The 18,462-nt window shown below is 42.4% G+C and overlaps 1 protein-coding gene across 1 annotated transcript; it reads left to right on the top strand.

Moving 5' to 3' along the window:
- Nucleotides 1-274: 274 nt before the first annotated feature.
- LOC150042135 (PRAME family member 20-like) lies at nt 275-1,051 on the top strand. Its single transcript, XM_090325218.1, has one exon. The coding sequence runs from the start codon at nt 275-277 to the stop codon at nt 1,049-1,051; it is 777 nt and encodes a 258-aa protein (XP_090181344.1).
- The last annotated feature ends 17,411 nt before the right edge of the window (nt 1,052-18,462 follow it).

Raw genomic sequence — 18,462 nt, 5'->3', positions numbered from 1 at the left:
CTGTCACAAAAACTGGAACCACCATAGCCACCACCACAGCCAGAAGCATGGGAGGTCTTTTCATTTCCTTCAATCTGTTTGAATGTCCTTTTTCAGGCTTTTCAATTCTCTTCCTATAATTCTTTCACATCTTCAGTTCATTCCTAGGTCACGCCTTTAGTCCTGTTTCTTCTGGTCAAAACCACTGGCTGAATTGACCTCAAGCACAGCAGCTCATGAAGGGATAATGGGTGTGGCTCAGAAATCTCATCATAAGCTGCCCTTGGATTGGTAGATGTTAGGGATTGGATTGGGTTATAAAGATGCCAAGAGGCCAGAGAAGAACAGCAGATTCCTGGAGCCTGCAGTTAGAGCCTGCTCCTTCCTGCTGGGATTCAGAGAGGCCTGCACAGCTGTCCACATCTGGTCCATCGAGATGGACCTCAGCACCCCACCATCGCTCCAGCGTCTGGCCATGCAGAGTCTGCTGAGCAACCAGTCCCTGGCCATTTCTGCCCTAGAGGATCTACCAGCGCTGCTGTTTCCTTCCCTCTTCCTGGAGGCATATGCCACAGGACTCACAGAGGGGCTGAAAGCCATGGTTCAGGCCTGGCCCTTCTACTGCCTTCCCCTGGGGGCCCTAGAAGAGCCACCTGACCTGAACACCTTCAAGGCTGTCTTGGATGGACTTGATCTGCTACTGGCCAAGAAGGAGCGCTGCAGTGGCTGCAAACTACAAGTGCTCAATATGCAGAAGGAGCACCCAGATATCTGGACATTGGGGTACCCCTCCATGGACAGAATCTCTTATCCAACCATCCTGACTGACAGCCTAACAACTAGTTGCCATTCATGGATGATGGAAAAACATCCCTTGATCATTGCCTTTGACCTGACCATCAGAGAGAACTCCCAGGATGAACTTCAAACCTACCTGCTCCAGTGGGCCAGGGACAGGAAAGAACGAGTCCAGCTCTACTCAAGGAAGCTGCAGATTAGTTCTGACTGCCTCTCTAATATCCTGAACGCACTGCTTGCAGACCTTGGCCCTGGAAGACTGTGGCATCACTGATGGCCAGCTCTTGGCCCTCCTGCCCATTCTCAGCCAGTGTTCCCAGCTCAGTTACTTCCATTTCTATGGAAACTACATCACCATAGCTGCCCTGCAGAACCTTCTTAGGCACACAGCACAGATGAGTCATTTGAGACAAGCAATCTATCCTGTCCCTCTGGAGAGCTATCTCTATGAATGGTGGGGCCCAGTAAACATCAACCTTTAGAGATTTGCCCAGAAATGCCCTGGGTTAAAAGAGGCATGGAGAGACATGCGGATAGCCCAGAAGGTCCAAATGTGTACCAAATTCAGTTATGTCTCGAACAAGTGTCAATTGTATAGCCTGGGGCTTGATGGTTCCTGGGTGTTCTCAGAGGAGAATCTTCCTGACTTTTCTGCTCTGCCTCTGTAGTAGCGCCTCTCTCCTAGAAGCTCTTCTCAGCATCCGAAATGAAAGTTAAGAAATAAGTGCATTCTTCAGGGGACCAGCTCCAAAGTTCACCATGGAAGGAAGAGACAGGACATCTGATGCTGAGCTTTGCAGGTCAATTGTATCTCTGGGGCCCTAGGAGTTTGAGTGCTTTTGGGGGTACAGGTGTTTTCTCTACACCCCATCAGGAATATAGAGTGAAATCAGCCTGGAAAAAACTGGAGCAAACTTTTGTTTTTCTAAATGCTTGTGTGCAAACCCCTAGGCTGGGGGAAAACTTCTATCTATACTGTACTGTAGTCACCAATCAAAAATATAAACAAAATAAAAGCATGTGTAGAAAAGGTAACATTTCCTGGTGGTTAAGGATGAGAGTGTTGATGGTGGCTAGAATCTTAGCCAATCAAGAAGTTCAAGTTCTGAGTGTCTCTGATTAACTCTCAGCTTGACCAAAATTCCATCTGACTTCCTAGAAGTCAATGATTTGTGTGTGGAGTCTCTAATGGTACAGTACTATCCTTGAGAAAAAGCAGCTCAGCTATAGCTCCCTGGCCCTGAGTTCAAGTCTCAGTTCAACACAAAATAAAAAAGAAAGGGTGGAAGATAAGAAGGGAGGCAAGGCTTCCAGAAAAGAAAGGATAGGATGGAGGGTAGGATGAAGGGAAGAATGGGAGAGATTGATAAAAATTTCCTGGTGTCTTGGTGGATGCTGTAAGTTCGGCTGGCTGTTCTTCTTGGCTCCTTTTCAGGGCCACCTTGAGAAATTAAGGTATATGGGTGAGAAATCATCTGTGGTGCTTTCGGCTTTGGTGGCCCAGTTCCAGCTCCAGCAGCTTGGGGAGGGGGCTGGCTTAGACTCCCCGGGGCAGTGGCTCCAGTGCTTCTCTGGTTCCAGCAGTGGCAGCTCAGGCTCTGGAGCCTGTGGTGGCTCCCGGTCAGCTCCTCTGCATCATTCCTGGGTTTTTTGATGGCTTTATTGATGGCTCCTGGGACAGCAGTTCCAATGGCTCAGGTTCCAGGAGCAGCTGCTCTGGAGAACAGTACTTAGGAAGGGAGCCCCCCTCCTTAACAGCCAAGAACAGTGCCAACTTGGGTACTGGCAAAGAACCTGCCACACCAGCTATCAGAAACCTGGAGCTTGAGAAGCAGGCTCCACAGTTCTGCTTCTCAAAAGAGCAGAGGAACTTGAGCATGAATGCTTCAAGGTGACGTGAAACGTTGAGAGAATTGTGAAGGTGGAATTCCTTGCCTTTTTATAAACGTGGAATAAACATGGTTTGACTGTTGATCTCTGTGCTTAATTGACTGTTTTCATTTATAATCTTTTTTTTTCTTTTATTTTTTTATAATTTTTTATTGTAATTAGTAAAAGGGTTACATGATATTTGCCAGATAGAAGGTACATTAATTCACATACATTGATACCCTTTCACATGTCTTGGTACCCATTTCCCTCCCCCCCCACACCCCCTACCCATCTTGGTTTTCCCCCCTTCCCTATCAAATTTCAAATATCCAAATACAAATAAATTCAATATATCAGATAACAAAGTGAGATACTATACCAATATGAGATAACCAAGGGACAGCAAAGGAGATGAGAGACAACATAGTACATTAAGGACAACAATCATTCATTATATGGCTTTTGTTTCAATATCCTGGAGGTCCTTTCAATTAGCTTCACATTATATGTCCTTATGTATCAAGATTTTGCTCTATTGCAGATCTCTGCTATTAGAGCCCAACGTTTCTACTGATTATGACAAATGAGGGAAATCATTGAGCCTAAGTTCCTTTGAGTCTGGCTTACTTCACTTAATATGATTTTTTCTAAGTCTTTCCATTTCCTAACAAATGGAGCGATGTCATTCTTTCTGACAGCAGCATAGAATTCCATTGTGTACAAATACCACAACTTGTTGATCCACTCATCAACTGAGGGACATCTAGGTTGGTTCCATATCTTTGCTATGGTGAATAGTGCTGCAATGAACATTGTTGTGCTAGTGGGTTTAGTATTTCCTTGTTTCTGGGTGGTTGGGTAAATGCCAAGTAGTGGGATTGCTGGGTCATAGGGGAGTTCTATGTTTCACCTTTTGAGGCACTGCCACACTGCTTTCCATAGTGGTTGAACGAGTTTGCACTCCCACCAACAGTGTAGTAGTGATCCCTCCTGGCCACATCCCCTCCAGCATCTGTTGTCATTCGTTTTCCTAATCCTGGCCATTCTAACTGGAGTGAGGTGGAATCTTAGAGTTGTTTTGATTTGCATTTCTTTTATGACCAGAGATGTTGAGCATTTCTTCATGTGTCTATAGGCCATTTTTGTTTCTTCTTCAGAGAAGACTCTCTTTAAGTCTTTGGCCCATTTTTTAATGGGATGGTTGTTACTTTGGAGGTTAGTTTTGGAGTGATTCAATTTTTTGAGTTGTTGATATATTTTAGCTGTGAGGCCTTTGTCCTTTGTTTGGTTGGTGAAGATCTTCTCCAACTCTGTAGGCTTCCTGATTAGTTTACTAGCTATGTCCTTTGCCATACAAAAGCTTTGCAGTTTAATGCAGTCCCACTTATCCAGCCTTTCTCTGATTTGTTGTGATTCTTGGTCCTTATTAAGAAAGTTTCGACCTGTGCCAAGGAGGCCTAGTGTATCTCCTATTCCTTCCTGTAAAGTTTTCAGTGTGTCAGCTTTTACCTCCAGGTCTTTGATCCATTTGGAGTTAATTCTAGTGCAAGGTGACAACGAAGGATCCAGCTTTAGTTTTCTGCAGGTGCTTAACCAGTTCTGCCAGCACAACTTGTTGAAGAGGCTATCTTTCTTTCATTCTATTTTTTTGGCTCCCTTGTCAAAGATTAGGTGGCCATAGGTCTGTGGTTTAATATCTGGGTCCTCAGTTCTATTCCATTGGTCTTCAGGCCTGTTCCTGTGCCAGTACCAAGCTGTTTTGAGGATTATAGCTCTGTAATAGAGTCTAAAGTTTGGAATTGAAATTCCACCTGCGCTGTTCTTTCTGCTAAGAAGTGTTTTTGCTATACGGGGTCTTTCATTATTCCATATGAAATTTTGGATTGCCTCTTCTCTTTCTTTAAAGAATGACATTGGGATGTTGATGGGTATTGCATTGAATTTGTAGATAGCTCTTGGCAAGATTGTCATTTTCACAATGTTGATTCTTCCAATCCAGGAGCATGGGAGGTTTTTCCATTTCCTTAGTTCTGCTTTAATTTCCTTTTTCAGGGTTTTAAAGTTTTCATCAAGAAGGTCCTTTACATTCTTAGTTAAGCTAATTCCTAGGTACTTTATTTTCTTTGAGGCTATTGTGAAAGGAGTTTCTTTCCTGATTATTGCCTCGTTCCTCTCACTGTTGGCGTAAAGGAAGGCAGTTGATTTTTGAGGGTTGATTTTATAGCCTGCTACTCTTCCAAAGCTTTGAATCAGCTCAAGGAGCTTGGGAGTAGAATCTATAGGATTCTTTAAATACAGAATCATGTCATCTGCAAAGAGGGATAGTTTTATTTCCTCTTTCCCTACTTGGATCCCCTGTATGCTTGCTTCTTGCCTTATTGCACTGGCTAGGAATTCTAGTACTATGTTAAAGAGTAGTGGAGAGAGTGGGCATCCTTGTCTCGTTCCTGATTTTAGCGGGAATGGCTTTAGATTTTCACCATTAAGTGTAATACTAGCAGTGGGTTTCTCATACACAGCCTTTATTACATTGAGGAATGTTCCATGGATTCCTACTTTCTCCAGAGCTTTTAACATAAATGGGTGTTGGATCTTGTCAAATGCCTTTTCCGCGTCTACTGAGACAATCATGTGATTTTTGTCCTTGCTCCTGTTGATGTGTTGAATTATATTGATTGATTTGCGTATGTTGAACCAGCTTTGCCTCCCTGTGATGAATCCAGTTTGATCATAGTGTATAATTTTTTTGATGAGTTGTTGTAGACGGTTGGCCAGTATTTTGTTGAGAAGTTTTGCATCGATGTTCATCAAAGATATAAGTCTATAGTTCTCTTTCTTTGATGAATCTCTGTCTGGTTTGGGGATGAGGGTTATACTGGCTTCATAGAATGAGTTTGGTAAGGAACCTTCATTTTCAATTTCATTGAAGAGCTTGAGGAGTATTGGTGTGAGCTCTGCTTTGAAGACCTTGTAGAATTCAGCTGTGAATCCATCTGGCCCTGGGCTTTTTTAGGTGGAAGTTCTCTAATTGCCATTTCTATTTCAGAGCTTGAAATAGGCCTGTTTAGTTGGGTCAGTTCTTCTTGGTTCAGTGTGGGTATGTTAATATTGGCTAGGAATTCATCCATTTCACCTAGATTCTCAAATTTGTTGGCGTAAAGGTTTGAGAAGTATTCCCTCATGATATTCTGGATCTTGGTCATTTCTGTCGTGATATTACCATTTTCATCTGCGATTTTGTTTATTTCGATATGCTCTCTTCTTTTTTTGGTAAGATTTGCTAAGGGTTTGTCAATTTTGTTAATTCTTTCAAAGAACCAACTCCTTGTTTTGTTGATTCTTTCTACAGTTTTTTTGGATTCCAAATCATTTAATTCTGCTTTGATTTTAATTATTTGCTTTCTTCTACTGGGATTAGGGTTGGTTTGTTGCTCTTTTTCCAGGAGCTTAAGGTGAGACATTAACTTGTTGGTTTGCAATTTTTCCAACTTGTTGTTGTAGGCACTGAACGCTATAAATTTTCCTCTGAGTACTGCCTTTGCTGTGTCCCAAAGGAGTTGGTATTTTGTGTGCTCTTAGTGTTAAATTTCATAAACTGTTGGATTTCTGTTCTGATCTCTTCGATGACCCATTGGTGATTCAACAATGTGTTGTTCAGTCTCCATGAGTTACAGGGTTTTCGTTGGTGGAGATGTGTGTTCAGTTCCAGTTTGATGCCTTCGTGGTCTGAGAGTGTGCATGGAATAATTTCAGTGTTTCTGAATCTGTCCAGGTTTGTTTTATGGCCTAAGATGTGATCTATTTTGGAAAATGTTCCATGTGCTGCTGAGAAAAACGTATACTGTGTTGTTGCTGGGTGGAATATTCTGCAGATGTCTGTTAGATCTAGTTGGTCTATATAGTTGTTCAGTTCTAAGGTTTCTCTGTTGAGTTTTTGCCTTGTTGATCTGTCCATAGGTGAGAGTGCTGTGTTAAAGTCACCGACAATCACTGTATTTCGATCTATGTATGGATTCAGTGTAAGTAAAGTTTGCTTGATGAAGTTTGGAGCTCGGGGATTGGGTGTGTAAATATTTAGGATCGTTATGTCTTCCTGGAGGAAAGATCCCTTTAGTAGTATGTAGTAACCTTCTTTGTCTTTTCTTACTAATTTTAGTTTGAAGTCTATTTTATCTGATATGAGGATGGCAACTCCAGCCTGTTTATGGGGGCCGTTAGCTTGATAGAGTTTATTCTAACCTCTCACTTTCAAAAGATGATTGTTTTTTTGGGTAAGATGTGTCTCTTGAAGACAGCAGAACGATGGCTCTTGCTTTTTGATCCAACTAGACAGCCTATGTCGTTTAATTGGAGAGTTAAGTCCATTGATATTGAGAGTTAGGATTGAGAGATATTTATAAGTGCCTACCATTTTTAAAAGCTTTTATTAGGGCCTGTGTCTTGACAATTCTTGTGGTCCTTAGATGGTATGCTGTTTAGGTGCCATTTCTTTCCCTATATTGCATTTATTTTGGTTTTCTATGTATAGAACATCTTTGAGAATTCTCTGTAGTGTTGGTTTTGTTGCGACATATTGTTGCAGCTTTTCCCTGGAATGGAATGTTTTTATTGTTCCCTCAGTTATGAATGAGAGTTTAGCAGGGTACAGTATTCTTGGTTGGTAGTTATTTGACTTAAGGGCATGACATATATGCTTCCAGTCACTTCTTGCTTGCATGGTCTCTGCTGAGTAATCTGGGGTGATTCTGATTGGTTTTCCTTTATAGGTTACTGAACCCTTTTCCCTGGCTGCCTTTAGGATCCTTTTTTTGGTTTCTATTGATCCAGTTCGGATTACGATGTGGCGGTGAGATGTTCTTTTCTGGTCAGGTCTGTTTGGGGTTCTAAAAGCTTCTTGTATCTGGATGGGTCTGCCCTTCTGGATATTTGGGAAATTCTCTGAGATGATTCCCTGAAGTATATTTCCAATACCATTGACCTCTTTCTCCATGCCCTCCTCAATACCAATTAGCCTTAAATTAGGCTTCCTAATTGTATCTTGGACCTCCTGAAGCGCTCTCTCATTTTTCCTAGATTTGGATTGACTCATTTTCTGTTCTTTCTCTATAATAACTAAATTATCTTCAGCCCCGGAAATTCTCTCCTCTGCATTGTCTAACCTGCTATCAAAGCTATCTACTTTATTTTTCATCTCCCTTGCTACTAATTGCTCATTTTTGATGCCTTGCATCTCTTCTTTTAGATCATGTATGGATTTCTTTAGCTCCTTGATTTCCATTTGAGTGGTTAGCTCAGTAGCTTTATTTTCTTTGAACATTTGCTGGAGTTCGGTCACCTTTTTATTTGTGGATTCTATGAATTCATCCATCTTTCTTTGAAAAACCTTTATTATGGCCTCCTTTATGGCTTCTTCTTTTTCACTTATCACCTTGTTTATGGTTTCCTCTTGTTCAGCTATGGCTTCCTCCCTTATCTCTTTCTTTATATTTTCACATTTTTCATTAATGATGTTTATCAATTGCATTTGTACAGCACTTGGAAGACTCTCCTCTAGGTTTGCCAGTGACTGTTCCATTGTCTGTTTACATTGGGTGGGGGGTGGGGGATGTTGTTTCTTGATTTGACATTTTTCTTGAGTTTCTTGTTCTGCCCATTTGAAAATGGGAGCAAGATTAATACTAAACATGATTATAGTTTTTCAGATATAACCAACCTAGACCTCTGTAGTTGGCAGACTCTAGATGTTCACAAGTTTTGATTGGTGTTATCACTCTTTCTTTTTGTGCAGTTACCGACTAGTCTAATAATCCACTGATAAGCGATTTATATCCAAAACAATAAGCCTCTCAATCCAATCTCTATTGTCTTTAAGTCCCTCTGAGCCTAGAGAATAAACACCTAGATATACAGTGTTGCTCAACAGCCATCAAGTGTAGATCCACGCAGTATAAGGGTTGAAAGACGAGCAGAGGTCCAGAGATAGAAAAATAGAATGAGAGAGGTCAGGGGGTAAGTAGGTATCGTATTTGAGTACAAAGTTTGGAAAGTATTAGAATAAAACTTATGTGTTGCTGCACGACTAGCTCTTAGCCCAACCAGTGGCCTCACAGTGGACCATGGGATGGATCTGCGAGCTTCTGTCTGAGCGCGGTTGGCGGATGTTTTCCTGTGCTGCTTCCAGGGGGGCCCCAAGCCAAGGGTCTGGGGATTGAGAGTTTCAGGGGCTCTCAGCAGGACCAGCAGGAGACCCCTCTGTTCCCAGGGGCGGGGCCCAGCTGGGAGCGTGGGCTCCAAGGGCGGAGAACCTTTTTGGTTCTCAGAAGGGGAGCTTGGCTGCTGGTCGGCCCTTCAGATCCCTGCTGTGTTTCCCCGGCTTTGTCAGAGTCTGTGACTGGGGGGGGGGCCCTAGGTGGTGTCTTGCTCAGGATTCCCAGCTGGAGGATGCCCTGCTCAAGAATTGAGGGGGGCAGATGCTGGCTCCTATTTACCCGCACCCCCTACCCACTGTTGTAAGGCAGGGTTCCAGCGCCCTCCACTCTCCAGATCCAGTGGCCTGGGAGAGGAGCCTGGTGGGCGGGTGGGAGCTGGGACAGCTCCGCCTCCCCTGGTGGGGTGCTGGGTCTTAGGTAGCCCGCCTGTCAATCTCCAGTCGATGGCCTGAGGGAGGCGGCTGTTGAGGGGAGGGACAGGATTCTAAATTCCTTGCCCCCCTGCTCCCGCCAGTCTTTCTCGGGCGGGGTGTTGGGGTCTGAGTTAAGTTCTATTGCTTGGCACCCGCTCCGCTTTCCCGATGTGTTTGGGGATGCGCTGTATTACTCACGCCTCTGCGTCCGTCTGCGGGAGCTCCACGGTGGTGGGGAGTCTTTCACTCCCCTCGGGTCTCCGCCGCCGCCTGTGTTCTGCGTCTGGGCTCCGCTGCTTGCTGTTCTGGTTCCGCGTCTGGGTTCCGCTGCTTCCGCCATTCGCTGGCCGGGTTCTGTGCTGGTTTCTGCAGCAGTCGGGCTCCCAGCCTGGTGCCCTCCACTGCCGCCGCTTTTCGTGGATTAGAGCCCGTGCCAGCCCCCGCTTTCCCCGCGTGGAGCCGGTGCCCGCTCAAGCCGCTTTTCGCAGCTTGGTCTGGCGCGGCTTTCTGCGGCTTTGGGCGAGAGGTGGGGGAGGGGTCCTCGCGTTCCGAATTCTTTGAGAAAGTTGGATGTGAGCTTTATCTGGATTTCTTTTCCGGTTTGAGTCCTTCTCCGTTGCTTTTTGAGTTTGTTGTCATGGATTTCTTTAGAAAGTTGGCTCGTGGGACTCCCTGGTTCTCTCCTTTTGTCAGAGAAAGCTAGGCAGCGTCCCTATTGTCTCAGCACCATCTTCCTTCCTCCTCATTTATAATCTTTTGTGGTTTGGGAGACCAATAAATTCACACAATGCAGGCTGGGAGTTTGGCGTAGTGGTAGGATGCTTGCCTAGTATGCACCAAGATCCAGGTTCGATTCCTCGGTAGCACATACATAGAAAAAAGCCAGAATTGGTGCTGAGGCTCAATTGGTAGAGCTCTAGCCTTGAGAAAGTCCAAGGACAGGGCTCAGGCCCTGAGCTCAAGCCCAGGACTGGCAAAAAAAAAATCTCAAAGTGCACAACAAAAAAACAGCATTTCAATTGCATACCGAAAAACTTTCAAAATGGCTACTTATGGCTCATACTGGTAAAACTAGCTACTCAGAAGTCTTAGACCTGTGGTTCATCACAGCCCTAGGGGTGAAAAGTTTGTATCTGCAGCAAACCACCAAAAGCTATAAGATAGCATTAAGCTGTGGTGCAAAAAATGATGGGACAACATCTAAGCCCAGACCCTGAGTTCAATTTTCAGCATACACACACACACACACACACACACACACACACTATGCAGTTTGAGATTGAGTCAGGCAATGAGAGCTAGGTAAAGAAGTCATAATTGAATTATTTTTTAGAGACTAACGATTTGAATCAAGAGCACATACTCTAATAGTGAGAGGCTTTGTGAGCGAAAGGATTTGTGAGCAGAGGCCATGATTGTTGACCCTCAGACCCCAGAATCACCACATTCCTTGTTTTTGTCCCTGAGTGCCAAGAAGATTTTATTGTGAAAATCTTTCAAGCATTTGGATTGTTCAAATGTAGTCTCTAGCTACTCAGGAAGCTGAGATCTGAGGATGTTGGTATGAAGTCAATGCTGTTAGGAAAGTTTCCTTTTTCTATATTAAATTAGCTTTTATTGTCTTGTGTAAATTGTATTTTATGCATTGATATCCCTTACAATGTTTTTCTGCCAGTTTCCCTCCCCCCTCAACCCATTCCTGACCATCTTGCTTTCCCCCACCCCTTACTTTGTTCAAATAAACAAAGCAATATGTGTATAATATACCAGGTACCAATGTCAGATACCCTAGAGATAAGCCATAAAGAGAGAAACCAAAGAAAACAAAAACAACAGCAAAAACCAATAAAGAGAGAGCGAGAGAGAACTAACTTCACACAGTAGGTTGAGAGCCAACATACACAATAATCAAGCTATTGTTTCCATATCCTCCAGTTCATTTCACTTATGCTCATTTTATATAAACATATGTACAAAGCATTTGAGCTATTATGGTCTTCAGCCAGGAGAATTAGGGAAACCAGACGGGCATAGTGGCTCATGCCTGTAATCCTAGCTACTTAGGAGGCTGAGGTCTAAGGATCCAGGTTCAAAGACAGCCCAGGCATAAACAGACCTGAGACTCTTATCTCCAATTAACTTCTAAAACAGGAAGTGGGACTTGGCTCAAGGGTGGGGTGATAGCCTGGAGCTGAAGAGTTCAGGGACAACTCCCAGGCCCAGAGTTCAAGTCCTACAACCATGGGAAAAAAAAGAATTCCATTGTGTATAAATACTACATCTTCTAGATTCCTTCATCTATTGAGGGGCATCTGGGTTGGTTCCATATCTGAGTAATGGTAAATAATGCTACAATGGACATTGTTCTGCTAGTAGCTTTAGTATATCCTTATGTATGGACAGTTGGGTAAATGCCCAAGAACATTTCATTCCAAAGAGAAGCCCACTTAACTGGCATTACAAAAAATATTAAATAATCAAGAACAAACTGCAGAACAGCAAGAACTCCCATCAAGAAGCTATCAACTATAAATCAGTAAACACAAGGGTGGGGAGAGAGAAAGAAACTCAGAAGTAAAAATAAATAATGACAAAGGACACGAACCACTTCTCCATAATTTCCTTAAAGGTGAACGGACTGAGCAATCCAATCAAAAGACACAGACCAGGAGATTGAATTAAGAAACAAGACCCATCCATATGCTGTCTCCAAGAGACCCCCGCTCACTGCCAAAGACAGAAACAAACTCCCAGTGAAAGGATGGAAAAGAATTTTCCACTGCAATGCACCATGCAAAAAAGCAGGAGTAGCAATCTTAATCTCCGACAAAATTAATTTCTCAGTAAAATCAGTACATAAAGATAAAGATGGCCACTACATATTAGTAAAGGGAACATCTTGCTTCCTTCTGAATTTTTATTTTTAACCCATCTCAACTCCAAGCTGTGAGACCCCAAAATGACTGGGAATGTGAAAGGTTTTCTCTCATCATTCTCTCAGAAAACTGAGTTCCTGGAAAGGTCATTCTATCCTGGCTTAAGTGGAATACAGATTTCTATCTTAAGTAAAGGATAACTCCACCTTAAACTGCAAGGGAGTCTAAGGGAGAGGAAGGTTTAATGCAAATTTTAAATTGTTTACTGTTTAGCTCTCAGGCCCAAGGCAAGAAGATTATCTACCAAAATATTTGTGTATATAAATTTCTGTCTTGTGTTCAAGTTTATGCCTTACTTTCTTTTTTTACCTTACTTTCTTTTTTTTTTTTTTGCCAGTCCTGGGCTTGAGCTCAGGACCTGAGCACTGTCCTTGGGCTTTCCTCAAGGCTAGTATTCTACCCTGAGCCACCGCACCACTTCTGGCTTTTTTCTAGCTATGTGGAATTCTACAGAGCCAACAGACAAGATAAAATCATGGCATTCGCAGGGAAGTGGATGAATCTAGAGCGAATCATGTTGAGTGAGACAAGTCAAGACCTAAGGAACAAAAGGCACATGATATCCTTAATATGTGGCTATTAAATCCAAAGAGTACAAGAGCGAGGACTCAATATTTAGCTACCCAAAGCTATGGACATGGTCCTGGAGATATAAACATAACTACATAGACATAAAAATCGATAATAGGCTAGATGCTCTATACACGTTTTACTACAGAGATTGATATGTATCTATGACATACAAACCCTCAGCTTAAGTGCCAGTGATTTTATATAGAGATTCCCTTCTTTTTAATAGTTGTTTATTAAACAGGACATTTGAAATATGATGTAAAAATCAATGTTCATAAAATCTTTTTTTTAAAAAAACCATTGAGCCTTATTACAAAAACAGAAAAGTGTAGCAGAAGGCTGTAGATTTGATTACTAGCAAAAGATATGTGCTTATTGTATATTTTTTTAATATCTACTTTATAATACGGGCCGGAAGTTTAGCCTAGTGGTAAAGTGCTTGCCTAGCATGCACGAAGACCGGGGTACAATTCCTCGGTACTACATACATAGAAAACAGCCAGGAATGGTGCTGTGGGCTCAAGTGGTAGAGCTCTAGCCTTGAGAAAGCCCAAGGACAGTGCCCACGCCCTTAGTTCAAGGCCCAAGACTGGCTATATATATATATATATATATATATATATATATATATATATATATATATTTATTGTCCATAGAATCACAGAGCTCTCCTAAGAGCTTAGAGGAGCACAAGGTTGGCATAGGCAAGGGTGTAAAAAGGTGGAATGGGACAGTGAGTATTGTGCCCAGAAACTTGAAGCCCCTCCCTGATAGCCAGAGACCAAAGATCAATGCAAATTGCAATCAGTCGTTTATTGACGAGCTCGAGCACGGGGTCTCTGCGCACTGATAGTCGAGTGCAGACCAGAGGCCCCGAGCACAAGATTACAGCCCCTTTTATACATTTTTTGGTAGGGGGAAGGCCCCAGCAAGTAATAGCAACAAATCAATATGCCACGCGGGAAATTTATACTATAATTCCATTAAATGATGGGTGCAATACAAAGCAGGAAAGGGGTCGTGGCTAATCACTGGTCAGTCTAGCTGGCTGTCATTTTAGGAGGATGGTTTTATGCTAGATATGAGTCTAGGGGGATCTCCATGGTAACGGACTTGTGATTATTGGTTGACATCTGCCCTAGTTTGCTGGCCCTTACAAGTCCAGCCTTGTAGGTACCAGATGGCTACTATCTCTAGCTCCCAGCTTGGAATGTGTATACTCCTTACTACAGTGTAGCTCAGTCTGGGAACCAAGGACAAATGGGTGGTTGTAGATTAGCCACAAGGACAGCAGTTGCATTTCTCAGGCTTTTAGCAAGCAGATGTACAGAAGCAGAAAGGCAAGTTAAGGAAATACAAGTATAACCATCCAAATGAATACAAGTATGAAAATACAGATGGCTAACATAGGTTTATAGAAAATATATAGATATTTTCTATGCTCCTCATGAGGAGATATTAGGGACAGGAAAAGTGGCTATCATTTCTGCCATCCCCTTCTCAATCTCCTAGCCCTGACCTGTCTGCAAGCATGGCTCTACATACTGAAACAAAGCCACACTTACTTGTAAATGGGGATCCACATCCAAACTCAGTGAATTTGGCTCCATGAAGGCTACCAATTGCAGTTTGGCAAGTCAGGGGACTCTGAGGCTGAGCTGGCTTGCAAGGCACCATGGCCCAATGTCAGTTGAGGCAAAGAGATGACCTCTCCCTTCCCTCTTTGTCCCCCTCCCCCCTGCATCATTTTTAGCATCACCAAGGCCCCTGGGGCCTGCCCCTGTTTCTGCCACCACCTCCCAAGGGACTGTGGACAGTGATGTCACCAAGTAGCTCTTGGACACCTGTTCCTCTATGACTCTACCAGGGATGAGGTTTGAATGGATGTGGTCAGTTCTCACTGGGGTTCAGGCTCACAGCAGAGGAAGCATCTCACTTCCCCCTCATGCCAGCAGAGTCCACTGTGAGTATGGCAAGTACCCTTCTTCCGACTTCCCTTCTCCTCAGCTTCCCTGATGATTGGAAGACTTTGCTTTCTTGAGGCTTCAGCCACAGGTCCCTTTTTTGTGTCTTCACCATCAGATCTGGTCCAAGGCTGCACTTGCTGGTGGCATGGGCTTTGAGTGCCAGCCTGATGGCAGCTAAATTGCCAGCCCATATTAAGTATATTTTTAAAAAAATATTGATTAAGCCCATTTTAACCCCTTCCTGCAGTTTCTGAGAGGCTGAAGATTTGTCAAGACTCAAAAACCCTTGGGGTTGCATTATGCTGTGGCAAAAGCTGCTTCTCTGTGCTTCTTCTGGATTGGTCCTTGAGATCCATCTTGGCTACTAGAATCTGCCAGCCATTGGGGAAGCTCTCAACAATGGAGGAGTCGTGGGACAAGCAGAAAGAGAGACAGGGATGAGAGAGGAGTGCCATGAGGAGTTGTGAGAGTGGAGTTGTGTAGAGAGGCCTGCAGAGGGTGGGAAGCCTGCAGAGAAAGAAAGAGCATGAAGATTTCAGGGCACTGGGGCCAGAACCACAGTGGGGAGACCAGCCTGTGGAAAGGACACTTTAGAAACTCACCCCTTCAGAAGTTGTAGCTGCTTTTAGTTGTAAGGCAGCTGCACATTGAATAATCAATTTCTTTTGTCATTATATTAGTACCTGGAAGAATAAGAAATAAGAAGGCACAGCCTATAAGAAGGTAGATAACATGACAGGAATTACCAAACATTTCTCTTTAGGTTTATAACTGTAACCCCTCTAAATGTTACCCAGACAATAAAATACAATAAAAATATTTTTTAAATAGAAGAAAGGAAAATAATCCTATATACCATATACCAGATAACAAAGTCAAATACAGCAACAACATGGGATAAACTATAAAGGGGAGAAACAAGAGAAAAGAAATAATTTCACATAGTACACTAATAAAGCAATGACAAAGACCAGCCTCTTCTTTCCATATCCTAGAGTTCATTTCACTTAACCTCATTCTATATGACCATATGTACATAGATTTTGAGCTATTGTGATCCTCTGCTAGGAGAATCCTAGATGTGTACTAATTTTTACAAATGAGGGAAACCTTGGAGTCTAGGTTCTTTTGGGTCTGGCTTATTTCACTTTATATGATTTTTTTCCAAGCCTTTCCATTTTTCTACGAATGGGATGATGTCATTCTTTCTGATGGCAGCATAGAATTTATTGTGTACAAATGCCACAACTTCTTGAGCCACTCATCTACTGAGGGACATCTGGGTTGGTTCCATATCTGAACAATGGTAAATAGTGCTGCAATGAACATTGTTGTGCTAGTAGCTTTAATATGAACTTGTTTCTGGGCATTTTTGTAAATGCCCAAGAGTGGGATTGCTGGGTCATAGGGAAGCTCTATGTTTAGTCTTTTGAGGAATCTCCATACTGTTTTTCAGAGTGATTGAAACAGCTTATATTCCCACCGACAGTGTAGGAGTCTTCCCTTATGGCAAACATCTGTTATTAGATTTATTGATCATGGCATTCTAACTGGATTGAGGCGGAATCTCACAGTTATTTTTATTTGCATTTCTTTTATGGCCAGTGATTTCAAGAATTTTGTCGTGTTTCTATTGGCCATTCTTATTTTCTCTTTAGAGAAATCTCTCATTGAGTCTTTTGCCCACCTAAAGAATTCATCCCAAGCACAAATTAGGGAAAAAATTATATATATATATATATATATGTGTGTATATTCACATATATAAAGTCTTGGAAAGAAAAATGCATGAAACAAAAGTTGGTTTTCTATAAATGAGAAAAGGATTGGGGGCATAAGAATTGATTGACTAGGCCGGGAGTTTGGACTAGTGGTAAAAGTGCTTGTGTAGCATGCACAAAGAACTGGGTTCAATTCCTTGGTACCATATACATAGAAAAAAGCCAGAAGTGGTGCTGAGGCTCAAGTGGTAGAGCTCTAGCTTTGAGAAAATCCAAGGACATTGCTCAGGCCCTGAGCTCAAGCCCAGGACTGGCAAAAAAAAAAAGTTGATTTAAATGTTTGTTTGAAAAATAAAGAAGAGAGAGAGAGAGAGAGAGAGAGAGAGAGAGAGAGAGAGAGAGAGAGAGAGAGAGAAAGAGAGAAAGAGAGTCTACTGACTGAAGGTCCAGTACGTGGCTGATGTCTTAAATGTAAAGAAAAACCTTTTTAGTAAAAGTAGTAATGTTAGTGTGTAATAAGTTGGCTGTGATTGACATAAGATCAAGATCAATGTACTATAAAATCAACATCTCATCTTTTAGGACCATTTCTTTTTTCCCTCCTCATTGATTGACATGAACAGCCTCGCAATAATACGACACAGGTATTAATAGTCGACAAAACTGCCTTTTGTTGATATATTTAAAAATTAAAAATTTTTCAAAGGAGGAATTTGAAATAAAAAGGTTAATCTGTATGATATCATCGGGTTCCATTTTAATCTACTATTAGATACAGTTTGGGAGGAGTAAAATTCTTCTGAGATTCTAAGTCTATTAAGCCTGGATTCTTGGAATCGTGATTCTTACACATACACAAAATCAATGCCAGTTTAGGCGGCTTCACCTTTAATCCTAGTTACTCAGGAGGCTGAGATCTGAGGATCATTGTTCAAAGTCAGCCCAGTACAAAAGTCCAAGAGATTCTTATCTCCTGGCGGGAGTTTGGCCTACTGGTAGAGTACTTGCCTAGCATGCACAAAGACACAGCTTTGATTCCTTGGTACCACATACATAGAAAAAAAAGCCAGAAGTGGTGCCAAGGCTCAAGTGGTAGAGCTCTAGTCTTGAGAAAGCCCAAGGACAGTGCACAGGCCCTGAGTTCAAGCCCAGGACTGGCAAAACAAAACAAAAAAACATTCTTATCTCCAACTAACCACCAGAAAACAGGAAGTGACCATGTGGCTGAAGGATTAGGGTGGTAGCTTTGAGCTGAAGAGCTCAGGGACAGCACCCAAGGCCAGAGTTCAAGTCTCACCACAACAAAAGAAAAAAAGTATGCTATTTGACTTAAAAGGTGCTAACTCAGACTGTAAAATAAACTGGCAGCATAACATTCCAGGCCATCTACAAAGAAATGAATGGAGAATACAATTGTTCCTAAACAAAGAAAGCATACCGAAGTCAGGATAAAATTACTTGGCAAGATGATGTAATCTCAGAGAATGAAAGAACTTGGGCCTTGAATTCATATTCCAACATGAGTGCTTGCATTTCAGCTTCATAGAGGATCTTTGTATTTATTCGTCCTTAACCAAGACTGGATTTGTCTAAGCAAAATGATTTGGCATTGGCTGGTCTTTATGGAGGAAAGCCATATGAAGTTGTGGCGTACTGAGAGAATGGGACGTTTCTTACTTAGTAATTTGTCCCAACAGAATACAAAAAGGAGGAAATGTTATCTACACACACAGGACAGCCTTCTGCTGTAAACTACTACTGATATGGCTGTAGTAGCACCTTTTATTCGGCACTCATAGTAGGAGAGAACGTAGTAGCCTTGTTTGTATTTTCAACAAAATGAAAAATGACACAGCTGTGATTTGGATAGAAATAAATCAGGAAATGAAGCTGTTAAGAAAAGCTGCCATAGGCTGTTTGCTATTTAATCATTTGAGAATGTGAACAAATTAAAATGATTGTGCTGCTGCCTTAATAGAATTGACAGTTCTCAA

The sequence above is a fragment of the Megascapheus bottae genome, chromosome 37 (genome assembly GCF_031878675.1).
Source record: "Megascapheus bottae isolate mThoBot1 chromosome 37, mThoBot2.hap1, whole genome shotgun sequence".
Lineage (NCBI taxonomy): Eukaryota > Metazoa > Chordata > Mammalia > Rodentia > Geomyidae > Megascapheus > Megascapheus bottae.
The sequence above is the reverse complement of the archived record's forward strand: the minus strand, read 5'-3'. Positions and strand labels throughout refer to the sequence as shown.

Excerpts from the sequence above, each read along its gene's own strand:
- LOC150042135 (XM_090325218.1), top strand. The coding sequence starts at position 275 with ATGTTAGGGATTGGATTGGGTTATAAAGATGCCAAGAGGCCAGAGAAG.